This window comes from Trichinella spiralis (assembly GCF_000181795.1).
Source record: "Trichinella spiralis strain ISS 195 chromosome Unknown Scfld7, whole genome shotgun sequence".
Classification (NCBI taxonomy): Eukaryota; Metazoa; Nematoda; class Enoplea; order Trichinellida; family Trichinellidae; genus Trichinella; species Trichinella spiralis.
The window spans coordinates 769505-793124 of NW_003526946.1; the positions used below are offsets into that span (position 1 = coordinate 769505).

Here is a 23620-nt window from a genome sequence, read left to right on the forward strand (position 1 = left end):
TTGCAATTTAAAAATCATTGAAGATGCTTCGTTGATTCTGACAGTAAACAAAAAGTCAACATTGCCAAGAAAAACATAGTAAAGCAATGCAGAAAAAGAAATAACGATCATAAAGCAAGGCGGTTATTAAGATCAGCTTCTGCAATTTGACCAATCTCGGAAAGTTTAAGCATAGGATGCCTTAATTGAAATTGACGCAAGTAAACGATATTATTATGAAATTGCACTGTTTTACTTTTACCGGCGATTTTTTCATATTGAAACAACAAATTCATTTCTGACAACATAAATAACAAATAAATAAATAAATAAATAAATAAAATGCATCATACAATAATGACAATAAAATGTTTTACTTCAATTATCAGTTTTGTCGTCTTTTGTAAATACTTTTGCTTAGGCAGCAAAACAAACTTTCATTTCAACTTGAAAATAACATGCGACGAAAAGCTTGCCAAAACATCATTTCAGCATTGGATTAACATTTCAAACTGCCACCCTGGGGCAGAGTTAGAAACGAATCATTTCCTAAGTTTCGAGAAGAGAGCACTTGCCTCAGTTTGCAGGGAGGTTCAGTTGGGTGCTAAAATATGCTTTGAGCAAAATTTTGCTGTTCTCAATTGTTCAAACCCTTCACTTACTTCATAAGCGCCCATTCGAAACGTTCCCCAGTGGATGCCCAATGACTGACGAGCTTTAACATCCAAATGGATTTGCACCGCTTCCCCAGGATCGACGTGCTGAAATTTCATGAACCACCTCGGCTCGTAACAGCCAATAGGAATCGCCGCCAAATCAAACGGTCCAAAAGCATTGCCGATGTCTTGAAAAGAAGAACAATAACCTGTATCGCCGGCAAAGAAGAACCGCCGATTCCTTCCAATAATTGCCCAACTGCACCACAGCGACTGATACGGTAATAATTAATAAAGTGATTAATTATGCCAATAAATTACAAATCTCTCGAATTGCATCATTCGCAAATTTCTATTTTCTCTAATCTCACTTTTAAATTTTGTGATAATCGTTCATAAAACCAAATATATTGTTTTTCAGTGTACCTTATTTTTATCCAAAGGGCTTCTCCAACTCCAATGCTGTGCTGGTAAACAGACAATTGTGAACGATTCTCCTTCTTCTGTTTTAAATTGCATCTCCTCCCACCAGGTAAGCTGGTGAACATTTTTGCATTGAAATTGCAGAAACCACTCACGCAAACCCATTGGCACAAACCAAGTCAAGCTATCACCAAAACGTTCATTCAACGTCCCAACTGTAGTAGCATCAAGATGATCATAATGATTATGACTAATAAGCACCGCGTTGATCTGAAATTCAAACACACCCCAAAAAATAATGAATTTCATTAAGAAAAATTCTCAGTTTACTTTAGGTAAATCAGATATTGAAAATGGAGTGGGCATGATCCTTTTGATGCCGAACCAGCTGTGATGCTCATTCAGCACTGGATCAGTGAGGAAAACGCCGTCTTTCATTTTCACCAATAAAGAAGCATGCCCAAGCCAAGTAGCATGGAGACCTTCAATTCGGCTTTCGTTATTGAACTCAGGAACTACCGTTTCCAAATTATGCTGAATTATGTTCGTCAATCTTCAAAAATGTCAACAGAACTTCACATGACTTACCTCGGCATCGCAGAAGCAACGATCATGCTTTGATCCTAATTTCCATCTTATGAATGCAAAAATACCAGGAAGGGAAGCTTCCGATTTCCAAGGAATTTGAAATCTCCCAGCCCTAACCAACGGGCTCCATTTTTTTATATCTATCATAGTGCAGTTTTTAAAAAACTAATGCTAAAAATACAATTATTTGAAATTTCTAAATAAATGACCCTTTTGTGAAACACAAAATACGCCAAGAATAAACAGCAGCATCAACAATTATGCAACCAAATTTCAACGAATCAAAATTTATATAAAAAATTTTAAAGAGTAATTAAAAATCAAATTTAAATAAATAAAAGTAAAATATTTTAAAGAAAAACAACAATCTTTACTGCAACCCATTTTAAAATAAATTCTTCTCAAACAATTACCGTAAAACAAAGACTGAAAGTTCAAACTAAATATGATTTAGTTCAGCTCTATTATTTTCCTTTATTAGTTCATATTGGCATAGTGGTGTGTCCTAAACTAATTTATCCAAAGAAAGATATTTATTGGGCTTCACATTAAAAATTCTTGAAATTACAACTTAAATTAAAAACGTAATTTTGCAAGAACAATTATATTATTTAATTCATTAAATAATAAATTAATATATCAAATATCAAATTGCACTGATTGTACGTGCATTTCAATTCATTAACACTAAGTGAAATAAACCATAAGTAGATGTCTTTGACCATTTAGTAGTTAAAAGAACAGTGAAAAATATGACAACATATTAATTAATTCATCATATATGATTATGAAAACATATGTAGAAATAACTGATACAATAAGTTTAAATTAAAATTGACTAATACTGTCACGTTAGTACTTTTGTCTATTACAGTATAACACATTTAATAATCTCACGCTTTGATTATATATATTGGTGTCATTTCAAATTTTAGAATATCTGTTTATATATTCTACTTGTATGTATTATTGATTATATTTTAATATATGATTCGTCATGTCAGCTCCACTTAAAAGAGGTGCATGCGTATAGTTTGGTTTTTTTCAAGTACTTATATTCGATTTTTATTTTAGAAATTATTTCCAGCTTGCCATTGCAGATGACAGTTTATTTTAATGCTTATTTTGCTCCATGTTGGGTGACAGCTCATTTGTATACTCTATTTCAAAAGGTATGGCATGTTGCTGTCGCTTTTCATATCAATGACATTTTAGTTGTAATGATGAATTTAATCAGCAATACTGTGTTTTTGTGTATAAATTGACATGTAAAACATAAGTGTTTAAGCAAAAGAAATTTTTACATTTTTATACTTCAATGTATATTTTATGGAGATTAATGATGAAATGAACTGGTTGCTAGGTAGCAACTATAGCGTACATGCAAAATTTAAGCGATTGCATTTGCAGTATTCTACATTGGATGGCACGCAAAAATCAATTTTGGTCATCGCGCACATTGTAATGATTGTGGTGGAAATTGTTCGCTTATACTTGGGCTTTGTTGGCAATTTGTCAGAAAATGGAAGTGATTCAGTTTATTTTCTCTATTTTAATAAAAGAAGTATTGTTCATGTTTTAGGTACCAAAGCTGGCTGGCTTTTGGATTACAACACTGATGTTACAATTTCCCATGATGATTTATCAGAGTATCAGTTCTGATTTGAATGCTTTGCCTTTAGAGCGCGCTGTAGACGGTTTGCAAACAATATTTCTCATTTTTGAGGTATGCAACTTTTTTATTTTTACATGTACAATTTTTACTAATATATTTTGCTTATATATTAAAGATTTTAATGTAATTTTTATTTGTTTAGCTCATCATCGGTTTCTTTGCTGTGAAAAGAATTGCGAAGTTTCAGTATTCAAAATTCCGACAGCAGATGGCGATTAAAAACTTTGAAAAGAATAACAAAATTGAATAGAAATTGCGAGGGTTATCTAGTATCAGTTCCATTTGACGTGCACATGAAGGAATAAAGATCTGCATATAGCAATTACATGTTTTTACTCGATACATTTTTTGACTGATAATTCATCAACTAAATAATTAAACAATGCATTATGTATGGCATAAATGTTAAATAATTTATATATTTAATTTAATCAGTTGACAAATCCCACACTTTGAAGTCAGAAATAATGATCATACATTTCATAATAAGTATTTATACACAAATTCTTTATATATTTTTTATACTAAGTAATTATTTGAAAGGGATACTTTATTATTTGAGTGTTTATCAACCATTGAATTCATGGAGAATGTTTACAAAAAATGTCGCAACGTTTACTTTTTAATACCCTTTCCATAATCTACGTTGGGCGTTGATGTTTAAGATGAAATACCACGACATGACTTGAAATTCTCCTTTTACTTCAAAGGTTTTAAATAATTATCACGTTGATATTAAGATATTAAAAATGGCAATACATTTCATACTATACTTCAAAATTAATAAATATGCAATGATTTTCACTTGTACAATAAAAATCCTATTAACGCTATTTTTTTCTCATGAAGCAAAAAGATTTAGATGATATTTTCTTTCATCATTTGTTTATTTTATGTAATGCAAGCATTGCATCATTCACTTTTGGATTTTAGTTGTTTGTACCTTTAAATCACAATGTGTACTGTATTTTTTAGTAATTCACTTAATTATTTAGTACTTGTTGCGACTATTTTGAAGTTGGGTTTTTTTGCTGGATAATACATTTTTGTGTTTCTATACCATTTTTAGAAGTTATTATATTTGGTATTGTATTTGGTAAAAGTATGTTTTAGTTGTTGTTATGTTATGTTATTCTCAGTTTCGTGCTGTTATGTGTAAGTTTACTTCAAATAGACTTGTATATTATTATGATGATAATAAAAGTTTGAAAGGTAGTTACTTATGCATTCAAGTTTTCCACTCCTGGTAATATGTGTATGTAAAGTTTGTTTTTTAGCTGTTCAGTTTGTTTGTTCAGTTTATTATTTTACGATTCTTTCTACTATATTTAAAATAAACGGACTCTTGGTTTTATAGATCATTATTTATTTTGTGTAATATCCTATTATAGATATTGAAATGCTTTTCAAAATAAATATACAGACAGTTTTTAAATAAAATCGATAGAAGTGTTATTTTCATTTTTTAAGATTTTACTTTACCAATCAGTGCATTGTATGGGATATTGGGATTTTACTATTATATTAGTATTTAGTTAGAATGAGATTGTTTGGAGAAGTTGTTTCAGTTAAAATATGAACGCGGTGTAATTTTTTGAAAAAATCTGGCAACTACGAACAGTTTAATGATTTTCATCGCCCCCAATTTGTATAGCTTCATCAATTTTGTTTACAGTTTAATAGTGAAAGTTTACTGTATTTTATGAAGAAAATGCAGACTAGTTATTGCAGTTAGTGTTAGTTGTGTTAAATTATGTACCATTTGTACAGCGTGAATGAGATTTTGATGATAACTTGATGAAAATTATTATTCGATAGTTTTTTGCTCTTTTTTACTTTAAAAGGTGAGTTTTTTAACAATGTTTGTTATATTATTAAAATGTGAACAGCTTTTTTTGTTGTTTTTGTTTTTTTGGCACACGGCGGTAAATAATCCGGTGATTACTTTATTATCTGTTATTTAAATTTGATGATTGCTCAGTAACTGTGATGAATTGAAAGATGAATTTGCAAAGCAACACTGGATGGGATACGGTGACCATTTTGCGTAAGAATCAACCGCGTAAAAGTGAGGCTCGCCAGGAAAAAGTGGTTCGTGCGGCTCAGCGAAGTGGCCAAGAGATTGAAACCAGCAAGAAGTTCAACGCAGCCACGAACAGGCAACATCAGATGTCGGCCAGTGTGAGCAAGTTGTCCAGCGATTTGGAAGAGTTCCATCACAATACGGTGGGCATGGAGGTGGGCCGTTTGATTCAACGTGGGCGGCAAGAGAAAAAGTGGACCCAGGCTGAACTGGCGAAGCAGATCAACGAAAAGCCGTCTGTTATTGTTGAATACGAATCCGGACGGGCTGTTGTGAATAATCAAATTTTGGGTAAAATTGAACGTGCTATTGGTATCAAGCTTCGTGGGAAGGATAAAGGCCAGCCGCTTCAAACTAAAGTTCCGAAAGGGAAACAAGCGGAAAAAAAGTAAAGAATGAAGCAGACTGCGGTAGTTTTATGGAATTTTAAAGGGCTTTTTTATATTTATTTATTCATCAATCTTTGCATATATTGATGATAATTTAAATTTAAAATGTCTTTTAACCATTTTGTTAAATTTGTCAAGTTTATTAATCATTTTTTAAAATATATATTCAGTTTTTTCTGTGTGAGAAATGGCAATAAAGTGGTGGAGGAAGTAACAAAGTGTGATTGAGTGTGAAAATGAACCTACTGTTGTATGTTACTGCTGTTTCTGTTGAACAACAAAATGAAATCTTTGTAATTGTTAGCTTCAAAAATAAAAGAAACAGTCATTTTTATTCTAATATTAAGTTAACACGCATGTTATTTGTTCAAAATTAATATCCAATCTAAAAACGCAATAATATTAATAACACTTTGGTTCAAATTTACAAAAAAAATAGTAAATCAGTTTAGAAAAAAAAAACTTGCCAAATGTGGATAATTCAAAAAAATGTCATGCATTCATTTATTCAATAATATATGATTGGATTATATATATGTACATGTGTGTAACAATTTGAATATTTAGAATATTGTTTTCTTTTGATAAATTGTTCAAAAATTAAGATTCAAAATGATCAAGTAAGTTCTTTTGAAAGCAGTTTCACATTGTTTATCAAATTGGAAAAATCACTTTATCATAGATGTAAATAAACACTGAGAACAGAACCAACTAACCAACACCCTTATCTGTCTTGTCTATAGAGCTCAACTTTAATAAGTCAGATAAATAGATAAACATCAGTTATATAGCACAGACATAAATAGCAAAGCTTGAACGACAATACTGTTGCTGTACACTGATTGCTGATTCATTGTGACATACCGATCTACGTATATACAACAAAAAAGGAAATAACAGTAATATTCATTCATGTATGGATGGATGCCTTTGTTCTCCGCTTTCTTCATATCACAACAACATGATACTGTTGCATTGAAACGATGATGAAGTAGTGGATAAAAAATATAATTCAGAAAAAAGTAATCTCTAAGCAACACTACTAACAGTTGTTTAAAAATAAAAGCATACAACTGACTGACTGCTCTACGCAGCATAGTGTTGTTGACGTGCAGGGTTATTCGCACTTCTCCGATGACCGGATAAATTGCCGAATATATCACGAATCGATTCTGACCAACCCTGCCATAATATATAATTAAAATATGTAAATATTAAATTTTTAAATTAAATTAAAAAAAATAATAAAATTCGAGAACCGGAAAAGTTGCCCAGCGTACTTTACTGGCGGTCCGGCGTTCTCCATGGGCGTCGATCACTTTTTGATATCGAAGCTTGCAAGCAGCTTCAATGGTCTTGGCCATTGCGCCGGCGCTCGGTTCGACGTGGAAAACATAACACATATAATTCTCCGTAGACATGTGCATGATGAAAGCGCAATGTCTGAAAAGTGATTAATTGTAATAAATTTTCCAAACAGAAAATTCATCATTCAACGTTCTTGATCATTTGGTTCACTTTTATCAATCGTCGTCAGTCAGTCAATATCATTCGGTCGTATAAATTTCTACATACCTTTCTTATTAATCAATCACAACATTAAATATCTATCATTCAGAAAGCAAAACATTTTACAATATTTTATTGATCAAATAAATTTAATAATAATAATAATAATTTACACTTGAAAAGCACTTATTATTATACTAATTAACAAATCAAATAATTAATTGCATAATTCAATTTTCAATTTCAGTTAATAATCTATTGGAAGATTAATTTATTGTTATAATTTGAAAAATTGAAATACAAAAACAATATCTGCAATTGGTCAACCGATAGCACTTGCTTACTTAATGTCTCGTCCGATTCCAAGAAAAGACAAATAACGCACACGGCACTCAGCTATCTGATTTCCGCCAACTTCCGTCACGGTGATTGTTGAAGGTGCAATGCTCACGTCAACTAAAATCCAACGCTCAGAACGAACCTGAGCCACTAGCCGATCAACAGCTTCGTTAAGTACATCCACTCCTATAAAACAAACAAGTTAATTAATTAATTAATTAATGGAATTTAAAAATTAAAAACAAAAAAAAAGAATAATAAAAAAAAATCAACAAAAGCCATGTGCCTGTCTGCTTATTATTATATAGACATACCGGTGGCTTTTGGAACTTGAGTGACACCGAGAAAATGAGCACGGATCACTTTCTTCGGCTCTTCCATCGGCGTTGGAAATGAATCTGCAAAATAATGAAAATCAAAACCGTTTTTTCAATTTTTTTTTATTAAATAAAGCAAAACAAAAAAATTAAATGAAATCAACGCATACATATATTTTGTAAGTTGATCAAATAGACTTTAAATTAAAAATTATATCCAAAATATCATGCACAGCATACAACAATGCATTTTACATATATACATGTATAAATAAGAACAAACATTAACATTAAAATATTACACTATTTTACCCCAGCCGAATAAACATTTGCAATTTATTTGTACATCCATGAATAATACAATGCAACATTAACAGAAAAATATGCTTCTGCAGCACAAAGAAGTGATTACGACCACAACAACCCATCTATCAACAGTGTTACAACACAAAAATATAACTTCAATATTATCAAAAAAAAAGTCTCAGTTAAAAAAACATAATATAAAATTCTATTAAACTTAAATTAAATAAATATGCTATTATAAATAATGTTTTCAATTGATCAATCACGTCAAACAGCGACATTATAATATAATTTATATAGACTTAATCAAAGATCACACGGATGGATATAAATAATATATTTGAAAACAACTGTTTTTCCATTTCTGAATCTCTGTCTAGATGTAAATGCGTATATATTTCATAAAAATATAATTTTATGAATTCAATTACAAAATAAATAATAAAGGAAAGAAATTTTGTTATATTGGTGATGAAATTGCACACAATCTTGTACACCTTTTACAACTCCCACTCTTGGTTGGAAATTTTCTGAACAAAAACATAAAAATGTTCAGATCAATTCATATAATTTGAGTTCATATAAATCGACTGAGGAGGTGTTCCAGCATAAGGGATTATAAATTTCGTCTGATCGATAAAAGCAAAATCGAAAAGTCACTGCCTTGATAGCTGGAGCTTATTCGACAATATTTCGCTATGAAAAAGCATAAAAATAAACGACACAGTCGCTTAAAGCGACCCATCAAAACCAATTTATAAAAATCAAAACTAAAATGATGCCAACAAATAAATCACATCACTTTATCGACATTTAAAAGTCTATTATACTTTAAAAGAAGATGAAGAAGAAGAAAGTTGAAATGTTAAGAAAGAAGCAACTTGATCTTTTATAAAGTAATTGAAAATAAAAATCAAACTCTACGAATTATATTTCAACCAATCTGCATAATCAGTTTCAGTTAGTTATTTATTAATTGATGATGTAATAATAAATAAAATAAAACAACAAGAAAAATGCTTTGCCATTAAATAAATTCAAAATCACTCACCAACAACTACAGGCTTACGTCGATGACTGTTCTCATTACGGCCGGGCAACAACGAGTTCGGTCGCTTCTCCATCATAAGCCGTTTGCAGATGTCTCTGAGTGTGTTGGCAATTGTTCGGGCCGGAGTGTCACAACGAAACACATGACACATAAAGCGTCGGCTATTTCGATCACGCGCAACATAGGCGAAATCTCTTAAAATTTCATTTATAATAATTAAAAAACAAATATATATATATATATATCCATATAAAATTTTACTTTGTCTCACAACAACAACAACAACTGTTATTTATATTAAAATAACAGAGAACACTAGCAGTACAATAGACTTGCAATAAAAGTGAAACACCACTGCACATGCTTACAAAATACTTTACAAAACAATATATATATATATATAATACATCGAATTTACCTTTCTCTTAAACCAGATCAACGTCGAGCAAATGAAAGGGAGAAAAAATAATAACACGTCAGTAAGGGTGAAATAAAAATAATTAAAAAAATTTTTTTTAACTCTCACCTTCCATTATCCCTTCCGACACCCCAGACTCGAATCTGATGAATCGGCTGTACGTGCAGTACAGTATCACTGTCCGGATCGCACAGACGCAAGTCATGATCGTCAAGTTCCATGATCAACTCTTTTCCCTGAAAATGCATCAGTGATGGTGGCAAAAAAATAAAATAAAATACTCTCCATATGCCAACGTTGTGGAACCACATACATCACCCCATTTGGATACATTGTCCATAAAATCATTTCGACCCGTTGACAGGTCGACTATGGCACGATTGACCGCACGAGAGCTTTTCTCAGGAGTCAAGTTCTCCTCAGCAATTTCAGTCCAACCAAGAGAGCGAACCGCAAAGCGTACCGGCTAAAATTGAAAATTCTGTACAACACGGCAAAAATAAGAATAAGAAACATCAGTCAGTGTTATTGTGCAATTTATACAATTCGCCCAATTTGTTCACCAATGGTGGCAGTATGCTTGTGAAAAGTTGACAAATTGCAAAAATTCACAGAACTGAAAAGAAAAATTTTTTTCTGGCCTTATTATTAAAATGAAAAATATGAAAAACGAAAACATTAATAATAATGTCAAATTGCACGTCTGATCTGCTTAAATGATTATCAGTCAAGAGTTGGACTTTTCGCATTGATTCACTTTGCATTCTGGCTGAGTTGAACGTAAAGTAAAAATAAAAGGGAAATAAAATGTAAAACATGAACTGAATTGCAACAAAAATTAGTCATTGACATTAAACAAAACTGCACTGTTCAAAGCAGTGTAAATTACTTTTTCATTTTTTTGAAAAGCTATTTAAATGGTAATAATATTATTGGGATTGTTGATTGCAATGTAAAGATGCTCGTGTAGAATTAATAAACCAACGCGTACGGGGACAATAGCTAATATAAAGTAGCAGTAGGGATGTAAATTGAATTTCATTGGATAAAACTCTAAGCAGCCTGAAATGTTCAAATCCTGCAACTATTTTCATTCAATATCATCAGCTGCGTGCGAGAGTAGTTTTGAAAATTTTAAAAATCAATTTCAAATTGTAAAGAATGTTGTGCAAATTTATGAGTGTTAATTTTAACAAAAAAAACTGTTTTTTTTTTGTAAATTGCAACAGATAGAATAGAATTATGCTATGCTATTAATCGGGATGCTTCCTAAAAGGCGATTAAATAAATGATAATAAATTTACAAATTTACAATACCAGCAATGCGCCTCTTATCCAAATCAGCACGTTCGCCAAAGAAGCCGTCATTGACAAGATGATGCAGAAAAGGAAAAGCAAAAGAAGTTGAAAATCAGAAGAAGGATAAATAATAATAATTAATAAATAGAAAATAAAAAACACAAAAGTGAATTCGCTTGTTGAATAAATAATTCGTCCATGTTTTTTGTTGAATCCATCGGATGCTTTTCTGTTCTGGCCAAAAATATCGGTTGCACGTTTTGCCGTATGCTTCAATGAGGGGAGGGGGTTAAAGTATGAATGTGGAAGCGAAATCCAAGCGAATTTTGTTGGAAAATGTCTTAAAAAGATTCAAAGGATGCTCATATTTTGACGACGATTGGCCGTGAGGAGATTTGAAAACGACGCATGCGAAAAATGACCAAAGCAACGCCAAAGCCGGCTGAATTCCACTTTCAACAACGATGATGATTATGATGATGAGCTAATGATCAAAGTGGAGACATTAAATCGTTGACAGGAACACATCACACAGAGCAGCCAGTATGGCTATCTATTTTCGGCAGCGCAGCCTATCAGCAGCAACCGATTTATCAAAATATGCAACAGAACAAACAAAAATTAAAATAAAAAAGCTGCCTGCCTGCATGCTATTTTGAAAACAAACAAAAGTACAAAAAAGTGACATCATACTGAATGGATATTGAAAAGTAACAGTACATTTAGAAATCACAAAAAATTTCACAACAACAACATGATAATAAACTTTAAAACAATTGCAAACACAAACATGTCGTTGTTTTGCTTTTTTACTTTTCATTATTGCCGAATCGAAGCATTACCAAATAATATAAGCAGAAAATCAATATTTCCACAATCCCGTATATATATATTATATCAAAATTTGCACAATTCTTCAATGTGATGAAACAAGCAAATATTCAGAAAAAAAATTCTAATAATAAACGAAATTAGAGAAAAAAAACTACCATTTGATATATTAGATTAAATAATCTAATTTAAATTGAATATACTAGAAAATAAATAAAGTTAGCAGCAAACAGAAAAATAAACGAATACAAAATGCATAAGATGAAGAAGAAGAAGAAGAAGAAGCTTTGATTTGCTGTCAACTTATCTATCTTACCATGCAAGCAATTCAACTCGCAGCACAGTGTCACAAAGCAGAGACAAATAAAAGTTCGCGTTTGTGTTGTTCTAATAATATTTTAAGATAATGTTCGCAAAATTGAACGTGTACAAATTTTTCACGAATAATTAATTTGAAATTAAATTTCAAATTTCTCCTCACTATTATGGAAAATAAAGCTACAAACTAAGACAAACAAATAAACAAAATTCATACCCCTCTTGAATCTGCTTCTTCACATGTATTTCTGAAATAAACAATAAAAAACAGCTGTAAATAAATAAATAAATAAATAAATAAAGATGCAACTTTACTTCTCACTATTACTGGAATCCCGTTCGACTCTTCGTTTGAGCGTTGTCTGCTTAAATGCGCGTTCAACAATGATCGGCTGCTCAAGCGGTGTGGTCGATCGGTTGTGCTTCGTCTTCTGTTCCGACTGTTCAGAACTTTCCGACGTGTCGCTTTGACTTTCGTAATTCAAAGTCTACAAAATTGGAAATTACAAAAATAAATATCTCAAAAATAACAAACTCAAGAAATATTATTATACCAAAAAAAAACCAGGCAATAATATCTTTTGATTTAAATTTTTTCTTATATATATACTTTTTACATTTACTTCCACTTTTTTCTTTGTTGAAAAAAATTCAAAAATAATTCACTCTACTTCCCATCAAAAAGCTAATTTCATTTGTTACACAAAAGCAACAAGCATATAAAAATACAAGATATAAATTTCGAACAGAATAATTCCAAGTAAAATCATAATGCACCCAGTATTTTTTCACTGATTTATTTCTACAGTAGATAAGAAAAAAAATTGCTTGAAGTAACTTTCTTCTGAAAAATCAAATTCATCAACCGAACAACCTATCCCAATAATACTCTGAAGTCATACCTTGACCAGTCCGGTTAATTCTGAATAAGCAAGCGCTTTCCAAACACTAACTGCGTGCAACATCGCAAATAAAAAATAATACCACGGACTGCAGTTCAATTTCTAAAATGAAATCTTCCCATGCAAACGTCTCTCTCATTCTCTCTCTCTAGATGTACAAATTTATTCAGACATACACACACAGGCATCTATATATACATATATATATGTCTGTGTGTGTGCACATATAAATTTAAAAGAAAACAAATAGACTCTCGGAGATACAAAGTATCAGAACAATATATCCCATCCTGATTAACGGACAATGGTGCAGAATACGCAGATAGCCTGTGTTTGAATGTACGCGATGCAGATGAAAAGCACGGATTAAAGTCAACGATGATTTCCCACAGGTCTGAACAAAATGCAGTTCATTTCACTAGTATTATCAGTTTCAAAGCAGCATAATCAAACTAATAGTGTTGTTGGAATAAAGAAAAAGAAAAAATAAATTATACCATACGTCAAAGTAAAATTGAAACAATTTTCTGAATAAACATTAAAATAACAAAAAATATGACGGATCTACTACGATCAATTCATCGCCTGGCCAACTGCATCACATTCAATTAATTGATTCACAAATACACGGCGGCCAAGGCGAGCAAGTTGCCGTTGTTCCACAATTTGAATAATAACTGAACTGAACAATACCAAAGCTTGGACCCATCTCCCCTAACAATAAACCCTAACATCATCCGACAAACTGTTGCTTAGGTAATTTATAATTATTACACACAGCACTGTGCTATACTGTTTGGATTAATATTACTTGGAAAAAAAAATTTTTTTTTCATTATCTCATCAGTGTTAAAATTGAATTATGATAATATGCGTTTGTTGTAATAGAATTAATTAATTGGTGATATTGTTGTTGTTGTTGTTGTTCACAATGCTCACCTTCATCGATTCTGTTGGACGTTCGCGTTGTACAGTGCCCGAATCAACGTGCCAATAATAGCTGAAACCGCGTGGATCTAGAAAATGAAAAAAGTTAAAATTAACTGCTAACAACATTAAGCCAACAACAAGGAAAATAAACGTCGTCAAACAGGTTATGAAAAAGAACGAATGAACCAGTTTCAACAAGCGAATTGTTCAAGCAAAATTAATTCTCCTTCTTGTTCATGTAATAATAATAATATCTCAGCATGCTTAAAATGAAAAATCTTATGTCTCATAAAATTATTGCATTGAAATTATAACAAATCGCATTACAAAATAATAAATAAAAACTATAACATTATGAAAATTTAAACAAATTAGAATTTAATTTCAAATTAAAAAAGAATATATATATATTTCAAATAAAGCAATTCGTGGAAATTTCATGTGGAAAGTAAAGAGAAGTTAAGCTGCCTTTCAAACAAGAATCATCATGTGAAGGGAAAAATTATGCATTTAAAAAAAACAAATACGCATAGAAAAAGAAAATGAAAAAAAATCACCTTCGTGCCGCTCCCAACCAGGAGGCAGAGGTCTTCTGGGTGATTCATCGTTGTCGTTTTCAAAAGGCTGAATCAAATAATCCGGTAGTCGTCGAACTGGCTTCGATGGCTGAGCATACTCCATCTGTATACCGCTGTCATGACTGTCCGGCGATTTAACGTGCCTTAAAACAAACAAAACCATGCATCAACTATTCATTAATAGGTAAATTTCCAAATTCAAACACTTCCTTCCATTCATATATTATGTTCAATAACACTTACGACAGTGAAATTTAATGCGTTATCATCAAAATCAAATAAAACACGCTTGCCCAATGAAACTATTATAAAAAATCTTGTCTCTAAAAAACACTTTGACGTGAACTGAAAATAACTCCTGCTTTTGTTTAATGGTCATACAAATCGTACTGTAGCATTCATGGGAAAATTCATGAAAATTGTTCACTGTTGAAAGTTTCGCATTTATTAGAAAATGACATTTTTATCAGAATGCCAACAAATTGAACAAATTAATGATAAAAATAATTTTAAAAAATACGCGAAAGGAAGCTTGAAAAAATACGGAACATTAAATCGATCGAATGAATTGATTTGTTTAAGCAATGATTTTGAAACTGAAAAACGAGCATCAATTCTTTCCACTGGAAAAGGCGTTGCAGTGAAAGGCCAGCATAAATATGATGAAAGACAATGTATGAAAAGAATAAAACATTTCTTTTGCATTCAATCAATGTAAATGAAACAACTGTAATTTCTTTTCAAAATTAATCCATATATCAATTTCATAGGTAGTAATGGATGTTTCATTTTGCTAATCAATTTATTGCTTGTCCCATTCAAATTGAAGTGAAATCAACTACTGTGGAAAAAAAAACATTATTTTCTTTCCCATTTCTGGCAAAAAATCCACGCCGGTGAATACATACTTGAAAAATTCGATTGCAATCGTATTCTTTTTTCGTAATAACATTTCTCTAATTAAACCACCCCGCTGCTGTCTTTTCTATTTGTCATCGGTGCTTCATTTCATTCTCTCCGCTACAATGAATCATCATTCATTCATACCGCTGACAGACTTCTTCGTATGCATGCATAAATGATCATACAGTACATTTTAGTCAACTAGTCGTACAGATGGGTAGAGTTTTCAAGTAATATTTATTATTAGTCGTTTCGCCAAATCGAACCAATAAAAATAATTTAATCTAATTTTCATCACTCGTTCCTGTGCATCGTGCTCCACTGCGGAATAATTTATTGAATGTTCAATAACCACTGCCAATTCACAATGCTAATGTCAGTCAGTAGCTTGTCAGCAGTTTTCTTGTATTAAAATCTTTCGCAAATGCAAATGTTCCACTTCAGTTATATACAAAATCAATCAATCAACCAACCAATTAACAACAACATAACTTTGCTTGGGTTCGAAAAATATGAATTAGGTACGTTTTAAAAGAGAAGAAGAAAAAAATGCTCATTGTGAACGGCAGATTTTTCCACTTTCAACACAACTTGCTCAAATTTTGTTGTGTAAAAAAATGAAGTTGTAAACAAAAATTTCCTTGCAAATTGGATAAAAATCAAAACAAATAAATAAATTTAATAAAAACCTCAAACATTAATAAAAAAATAATTAACAAATCTAAAAAATAAAATAAATTACTCAGTGTAATTTTGTAATTAATTATTTTGCTCGAAATCTGACGATAATGTTATCTACTTAATAATTGATATAGTGGTGTGTGTGTGTGTGTGTGTGTGTAATTTGAATAAACAACAACAACAACATCAACAATTTATCAAATAAAATGCGCACAAGATGGGCTGCTGCCACCCTCGATGCTCCATTCCAAATGTCCACTACTAGGATCAGCTTTCTTGCCCAGATAGCGAAAATTGATCAACCGATAACGTCAAAAACAGCAACTTGTGTTCAATAAATCAATAAAAAGAAATAAATTATATTTAAATAAAATAAACAAGTTGCTCATAAAATAACATTGATAAGGAAATCAAAAAAAAAACAAATTATAACAAGGAATATTAAATAAAATTAAGATAAAAGAGAAGAAAATTGACTCTTACGCAACGTCGTCGGTAGCGTAAAACTCTTCAACGCTGTTGTCTCGAGCCGGAAGGTGATTGTTTGATCCGCCCTTGTCATTGTCATTGTCGTTGTAGTCGTCGCCCAAGTGGGCGTTGTCCATGGTCGAGGAGTGCCAGTAAAAAGAGTACGGATCCCGATGCTGAGTGACCACGTTGGCGTCGTGGTGGCGACGGATCCGATAGCCGGCGCTGTTCAGCGCGGCTTTGTTGATCGCGTCGAAACTGCGCTGAAAATCGTTGGCGCCGTAGTCCACCGAATCTTCCAGGCGCCTGTCCAAGCTTGGTCTGAAGCTGCTCATGGTTTCGTCATCGACCGACATCCCCAAACGGCTCAACGGCTCCTCGATAGTCGTTGTTGCCGAATTTCCAATATTCAACACCAACTCTCGTTCCGAACGATTCGTCTCGACCAAATCTGACGTTGCCCCGTCGTAACAGTCGACACCTTCTCCAGCACACGAATTATTATTACCTGCCAAATAAAATGCAACACTGTTCAATTCGTAACAATTTCAATTGGATTTGTTTTTCTCCATTTGAAAAATATATGCAAATTAAACGAAATTATCCAAAAATTTGACAACTGATTGAAAAATTAAAATCATCAACAAAATCTGTCTGCTTGAACGTGTGAGTGGGTTTTCGTCTGTGCGAGTAATTTGTGAAACACTGACCATGCTGGATTTCGGTGACAATTTTCTCCATTCGTACATTGGCATTCGACACAGTTTGTTTTCCAAAAATACCATCCTCCGAACAGCGCGTCGAAGCTGCAACTGCTGCTGTCGCCATGGTCCACTTTGCTTCTTAATTAATTAATAGCTTGATATACATATATATATTTGTGTGTGTGTGTGTGTGTGTGTGTGCGCGCGCGCGCTCTTGTTATTCCAATGGACACCAATCAGGGCAAATGTTCTCTCAACGACTGAAGCACGAGTTTCAAGAAAAACTTGCTCGACCCAGCAGAAGCTAGGCTACAAGTGGCTAGAAAACAAATATTACAGTAAACCAGCAAACATGCAAACGCCAAACAAACACACACACACACACACACACACGTACGCGCACGCCAACGCCCACATTTTACAATTGTCACGAGAATCACGAGAAAGTCAAGAGACCGGACTTGAATTGCAGAACAAGAATGAAAACTAAAAATCCAAATCAACGGCACCAAAAACATAACCAAGGGAAATGGTCGGATGCAATTTTAACAGAACAAAACGGACGACACAACTCTGCAGAAATATGATGGTGTAGCAATGCTTGCGTCTCTCACTGCTAGCAGGCCAAATTTGAACGTGCCACAAACAAATGGATAATCAATACGAACGGATGGACCGACTGATGGAAAATTAAACAATTCAGCTTCCCGCTACCAATGAAAAACTAAACCAATGCTAGCTGACCAAAGCAGACGACACAAAATGTCCCAGCCTTCATACAAAATGAACAATCATTTCAACCAAAGTATGAGGAGCGATCGATTTTTTTTTTTGCCTTTTCAGAAAAAAATTCCACAAACAAAAATTCATTCTTGAATTTCTTTTCAAAATTCACCCCTCTTCAAATCACTGAAAACAAAATCCAAAATAAATTAAATAAATAAATAAATGATTCTCAGGTAGTAAACAAATTCCGTCAGACAAAAGTAAACAGTGTCAATTTGTGCAACTCTCTAATTGCTTGAGAATCAATTCAACCGTCAAGTTCTAGTCTGTGTGTGGAAAAACAACAAATTGGAAAAATATTTCATCCGCACGATGTACCACCAATCATCCCATCCATCCATCCTTTTCAAATGCAAAAACTAAACAATAATAATACCTACGGAATCTAATTGTTGCCCAATGATTTCATTTCATCTGTTTAACTGTTTATTTTTGTTCACATCAAATTTATTATTTCATAAATATATCGGACCTGTCAACATATAAACTAAACAACAAGGAGGAAATTTTTAATTTTTTTTCGAATGCTATTCGTACTTGGTAACCAAAGAGTATATAAATAAATCTCACTTGTGAATTTAAACATGCTCTGCACAGAAGGAAAATATTGCTGAGAAAAGAAGTGACAAAAGTTCAACAACAAAAAAATGACAAATACAGTATGTCAAGCAGTTACAGTCATTTGTTCCGGTCAAAAAGATCAGTGCAGGTGTAAATACTTGACCACAAATCAACGCATTTGAAACAACTGGCGATCACGAAAACAAACAAACAAAAACGGATTCAAAAATCTTTCCAAACTTACCATTTGTCATCCGGTTCATCAGCTGTGTGTTGTTTAGTATTTCATGCATACAAAAAAAATACCTGAAAATCACAAACTGTCGATAAATAGAAAAACAAATCAAGTGACAAACCGTTGAATTTGATTTTCCTGAACAAATATGGCACTGCTGAACAGGAAAAAAAAGGGCCAATGCTTCCTCTTTCAAACTGCAATAATATAAAAGGAACAAAATGAACGCTGCTTGAAACAAACGTGCTGTTTCTCTTTTAACCAATAATTCTACCTGTTGCTGTAACGACAGTCAAAAAAGCTACAATAAAATTAATAAGTTATGTTTTCTTCTTATCATCCATTTCACAGATATGGATATTCGATGAGGATTCAACCTGCGACTTGTTACATCAATGCAAATTCTTCATTTTTTGAGATGAATAAATTTTTATTTACTCAAATTGTTAACTTGTATAAAACGTTTTGCAACTAGAATTTGCGAGAAAGACGTCGGTGCTTTCTTGAAAGCGCATGAGCATTCCACTGATTTTTAGCAATATACCGATTGCAGGTTTCGCAACGTACGTAGAGAAGTTTGTCGTCGTGGGCTTTCCAATCCAACGATTTCTGATTCAACGGTTCCATGACCGGTGGAACCGTGGCAGGGCATAAAAACCAGTCGACCAGTGTCAGTGCTTGTGCAATGCAGTGACGAAATGAGTGCGGCGTGTCGACATGCATATCCAAAGCGTATACAGGCAACGCGACGGAACCGGGCCGTCGGACGATACGATTTTCAATCCATTTCACCTGCTTTTTCGCGTACCTGCAAGTAGCCAAGTGCAGTTGTTCCAAGCAACGTTGAAATATCTCCAGACCATGAGTAGAATGGCGCGCCTCTGGCTCCAAACGGAGAAATGGCAAAAATTCCTTGAATCCTAAACACTGAAAAGCACCTTTGGCTTGGTTGTCGTTGGGTATGCTGTTCTGTTTGGCGACGTACTGGTCGTAAAAGGTGTCGTAAAATTCGACCAGCTCGTCTTTGAGTCCACGTTCCAGCATCCGTTCTAATCGAGCTTCCAAACGCTTGTGCAACAGTTGGCGGTCGATCCGAAGCCACAGAATCAGACAGTTCTGAAAAAGTAGCTTTTGCTCAACATCGCAGAGGCGCTGCTGTTCCACCAGCTCGCTTTGCCGACGTCCAGTGGCGTGCCACACTTGCAAACTCCTCAACAATCGACGTCGATTGTTGGGATGCAAACGACAGGCCATGTCCGGATCGACTTTACGCAGCTCGTCGAGTAGCCGCTCGCCGTCCATTGTAAGCAAATCAGCTGGCAGATCTTGGTAATAACAGTTTCCAGTGTGTGATGGTTGCTTTTCACTCAACAGTGTGTTCCAAATCAACGACTCAATGTAATAATTGGTACCGCCAACCAACACCGGTAGACGACCCCGGCTCTGCACAGCGGCAATCGTTTGCAGAGCTTGCTGACGAAAATGCTGCACCGTGTAGCCGAATGTCAGAGGATGCAAACTGCTCACAAGATGCTCGTCCACATTGCGGCGCTCTTCAACGGTGCTCTTGTTAGTTGCAATTGCCAAGCCACTGTACATCTGCATGGCGTCGGCGCTGATCATCTCACCGCCAGCGTGCAAGCACACTTCCACGGCTAGTTCAGTCTTGCCCGTGCCGGTGGCACCCAAAATTACCACGATAGGCTTTTTCCAGTCGACACCGCAGCGCATGTTTCCTGTATAACAACTTATCACTTCATAATTTCTTATCAACCACAAACATCTTTCAAACAGTATAAAATGAAATAAAACAGTCGCCTAAATAATTATTAATTATTCAACCCAAAAGAATCATACAAATTTCACGTGCAATCCAGGTAACAGAAGTCGCAAAATTAAGAGTATATTAAATTCAACTAAAGTACAGAAACAAATTCAAACTCGAACTTGCATTCCAATACTAATTTGCCAATATTACTGTAAGCTTAGTATGATTAAATGTCCATTTTTCTCTTCAGAAGGAAAGAAATAATGAAACAGTATTATGTCTCAAATAATGTATGAAAAACTGTTTTAATTGCACTAACTCATTTCATTAAATTCGAAAAGTAAAAAAAAATTCAAACAAAAAAGATCAAATCCAAAATCACAATTATTTCAGCCAGAAAATGCTGCCTTCAAAAGTATACATTTACAAGACTATCAACTATTTTGAGAAACTTTACTAAAAACACTAATTATTATTATTATTATTTAAAAATTTATTAGTAATGCACAATCGGAAATGAAGTTCACGAACAGCATTGACTTTTGATGTAACTTTTCATACATGCAAAAGCAGTTGTTGAAAACAAAATTTCATTGCATTTCAAAGAATGCAAAGAAAAACATTAATTCAAAAATGCAACTATTAACTCAAGAAGACAAACGTGAACAAAAAAATTTTTTCAATCCATTCACCAAATTATTAGACCAATTCAAACCTTTCTTCCATAACAAAACATATGAAAGTGAAAGGAATTGCAATGCTTAAGAATGTGAAAAATAGTTCCAAAAAAAATAAAAAATTCGTAATCAGATAAAAGATTTTGTCAAAAGTAGTGTTTTATAAAACTGTTCCTCCACAATACAATTATAAATCTGTTATTCAACAGTAGGATAAAGTTGCATAAGAAAAAAAAAAGAAAAAAACCTTTAATGCACTATATAAAACTTTCTAAAAACACTCACTCTAATAATTTTGTTCTATAACTTTAATGTATACTTCATCCCTGTGTTCAATAAAGAAATAAATGACAGTATCTGCCAATATTCAGGTCATGTAGAATACTGTATTTCTTTTACAAAAGTTACAAATCTCACAAACAAGTAACTTAAAAAAGTGGTACTCTATTTTTCTCGAGAACATTATACATTCGTAATTTAAGAACAACTCAATAACAACGAAACAGTTACACTTCTTCATCACTTTCATCAGTATTTCTGGTGATCCTAAATTACGCACCATTATCATAAATATCACAAGTGCAAATATGCAACTTACCCCTGTGGAAAGAATTTGTTCACATACTCAGCACACTGTTTTATACGCAGTTGAATTGATGCATGATACGACGGAGGAACAGGCTCTCTGGAGACAACCATATCACAGCATTCTTAGTAACATTAATTTCTTTATAAATCGAGCATTTTATTTTTAAAAAACAGATTTTCATACCTTTTACTTTTAAAATCAGTGCATTTATTTGTTTTAATTCGCAACTGCGCATCGCGTTTCTAATATATCTTAAAAAGAATGACAATCTGTTTATATAAATTAATGAATTTCCGCTACTAACTGTTCTACTGCTACTTCAGCCATATTTTGTTTAGCACTGGCAAGCAATGCGGCTAAAGCTATCTGCAACAGTTAATAACTAAAAAAACAAGCTATCATCAAGTGAAACTTTTTTATCACTTGGCTAGGTGAATATAGAAATGAAACATCAGTGAATAATGAATTCCACAGAAAATCATATGCGCCTTGACGAAGTAATTCTACTTTTTCAAATTCTGGATATAATGTCTTAAATAAATATTCATAGTTTAAAAACAGGAAAAAATTATTTATTCACAAATAAATATACCTTCATAGATATGAAATGCCCTTCAAGCGGTCGAAATGGATGGTAAACGTATAAATGACATTTGATTCTCGTCAAAACTTCCATTTCTAAAGACAATATTACTTCAGCGTTTTCTGCTTGAGTCCCTGATTTCAATTTCTGGGTAAACGTTTCAATTGTAACGTAAAAATCATCCAGTTTACATGCAAGATAAATAATAGCCATCCTTAAAAACACATCGCGCTAAATTGTGTCGTAAGTCAATTCAGAAAAAAAACATACATTACATTTTTGGCGACAACAAATTCAGACACAGAAGTTTGCAAATAAAATCGTTTAAAAAGGCAAAATGCTGTGCACTAGAACAAAATTTTTTATAAAACTATTTTCAAAACAGTACATCGCACTTACTATAGTACTCCATGGCAAAGGCGGAGAAAAATTCTGACAAAACTTCAGTGCGTTTTCCTCAACAACAGAACAAACAAGCCTTTCTTCTTCTTCAGTCAAAAGTATAGATGAATCAAATTCTACCTTAAAATTAAAATTTATTGGGCAATAAATTTAATTTCGTCCAGTACAACTCACTCCAGCTCTTTCCCGCATTTTCTCACGGAACCGTTGCCTAGACTGATGCCTAATGTTTGTCAAAGTTTGCATTGAATCAAACATCCAGTATTTTTTCTGAGAACTATTAGAAAACATTCTCTGACAGAGTCATTCACCTAAAATTACAAACTTTACATTGTGTAAATGATAATATAAGAAAGAATGCATTTATATGAAACATCGAAAGAAATAAAAAAGAAAATAAATAAATATGTATATACCTTACAAAATCATTATTTGAATTACCTACCAATGTAGCCTAAATCTTAAAAATTGAATGGAGAAATGTTATCAAAACACAAAAATATGACGCATGTACAGTATATAAAAATTAGGTGCAAAACACATCGATGAAGTAAAATAGAACATAAGAAAACAAATTTTTATAGACAATAATACATCACGTAAAGAAAATGGGCGTAAAAATATATTTTTACAGTTTCAATTATAAATGTGTTGCTTTTTCATTTTTATAGA

At 32.8% G+C, this 23620-nt stretch overlaps 4 protein-coding genes across 4 annotated transcripts; 2 read left to right on the plus strand and 2 right to left on the minus strand.

Annotated features, from left to right (window-relative positions):
- Window positions 1-478: 478 nt before the first annotated feature.
- Window positions 479-2530, minus strand: Tsp_11558 (N-acyl-phosphatidylethanolamine-hydrolyzing phospholipase D). Its single transcript, XM_003373098.1, has 8 exons — window positions 2492-2530; window positions 2060-2072; window positions 1647-1786; window positions 1389-1592; window positions 1062-1328; window positions 845-908; window positions 642-823; window positions 479-583 (listed from the first exon to the last, which is right to left on the minus strand). The coding sequence occupies exons 1-8, from the start codon at window positions 2528-2530 to the stop codon at window positions 479-481; spliced, it is 1014 nt and encodes a 337-aa protein (XP_003373146.1).
- Window positions 2531-2746: 216 nt separating this feature from the next.
- Tsp_11559 (hypothetical protein) lies at window positions 2747-3308 on the plus strand. The gene is made up of 2 exons (XM_003373099.1): window positions 2747-2818; window positions 3057-3308. The coding sequence occupies exons 1-2, from the start codon at window positions 2747-2749 to the stop codon at window positions 3306-3308; spliced, it is 324 nt and encodes a 107-aa protein (XP_003373147.1).
- Window positions 3309-5322: 2014 nt separating this feature from the next.
- On the plus strand, window positions 5323-5796 carry Tsp_11560 (multiprotein bridging factor type 1). The gene has a single exon (XM_003373100.1). It carries the CDS (start codon window positions 5323-5325, stop codon window positions 5794-5796), a length of 474 nt encoding a protein of 157 aa, XP_003373148.1.
- A 370-nt stretch (window positions 5797-6166) lies between these two features.
- On the minus strand, window positions 6167-23239 carry Tsp_11561 (putative tRNA delta(2)-isopentenylpyrophosphate transferase). Its single transcript, XM_003373101.1, has 22 exons — window positions 23123-23239; window positions 22946-23068; window positions 22817-22893; window positions 22556-22760; window positions 22387-22494; window positions 22268-22329; window positions 21973-22059; window positions 19474-20712; window positions 18939-19000; window positions 16659-17151; window positions 14571-14734; window positions 14023-14099; window positions 13084-13185; window positions 12504-12669; window positions 10725-10795; window positions 10047-10199; window positions 9842-9969; window positions 9316-9410; window positions 7956-8039; window positions 7647-7827; window positions 7074-7236; window positions 6167-6178 (listed from the first exon to the last, which is right to left on the minus strand). Exons 1-22 carry the CDS (start codon window positions 23237-23239, stop codon window positions 6167-6169), a joined length of 3969 nt encoding a protein of 1322 aa, XP_003373149.1.
- Between the last annotated feature and the right edge of the window lie 381 nt (window positions 23240-23620).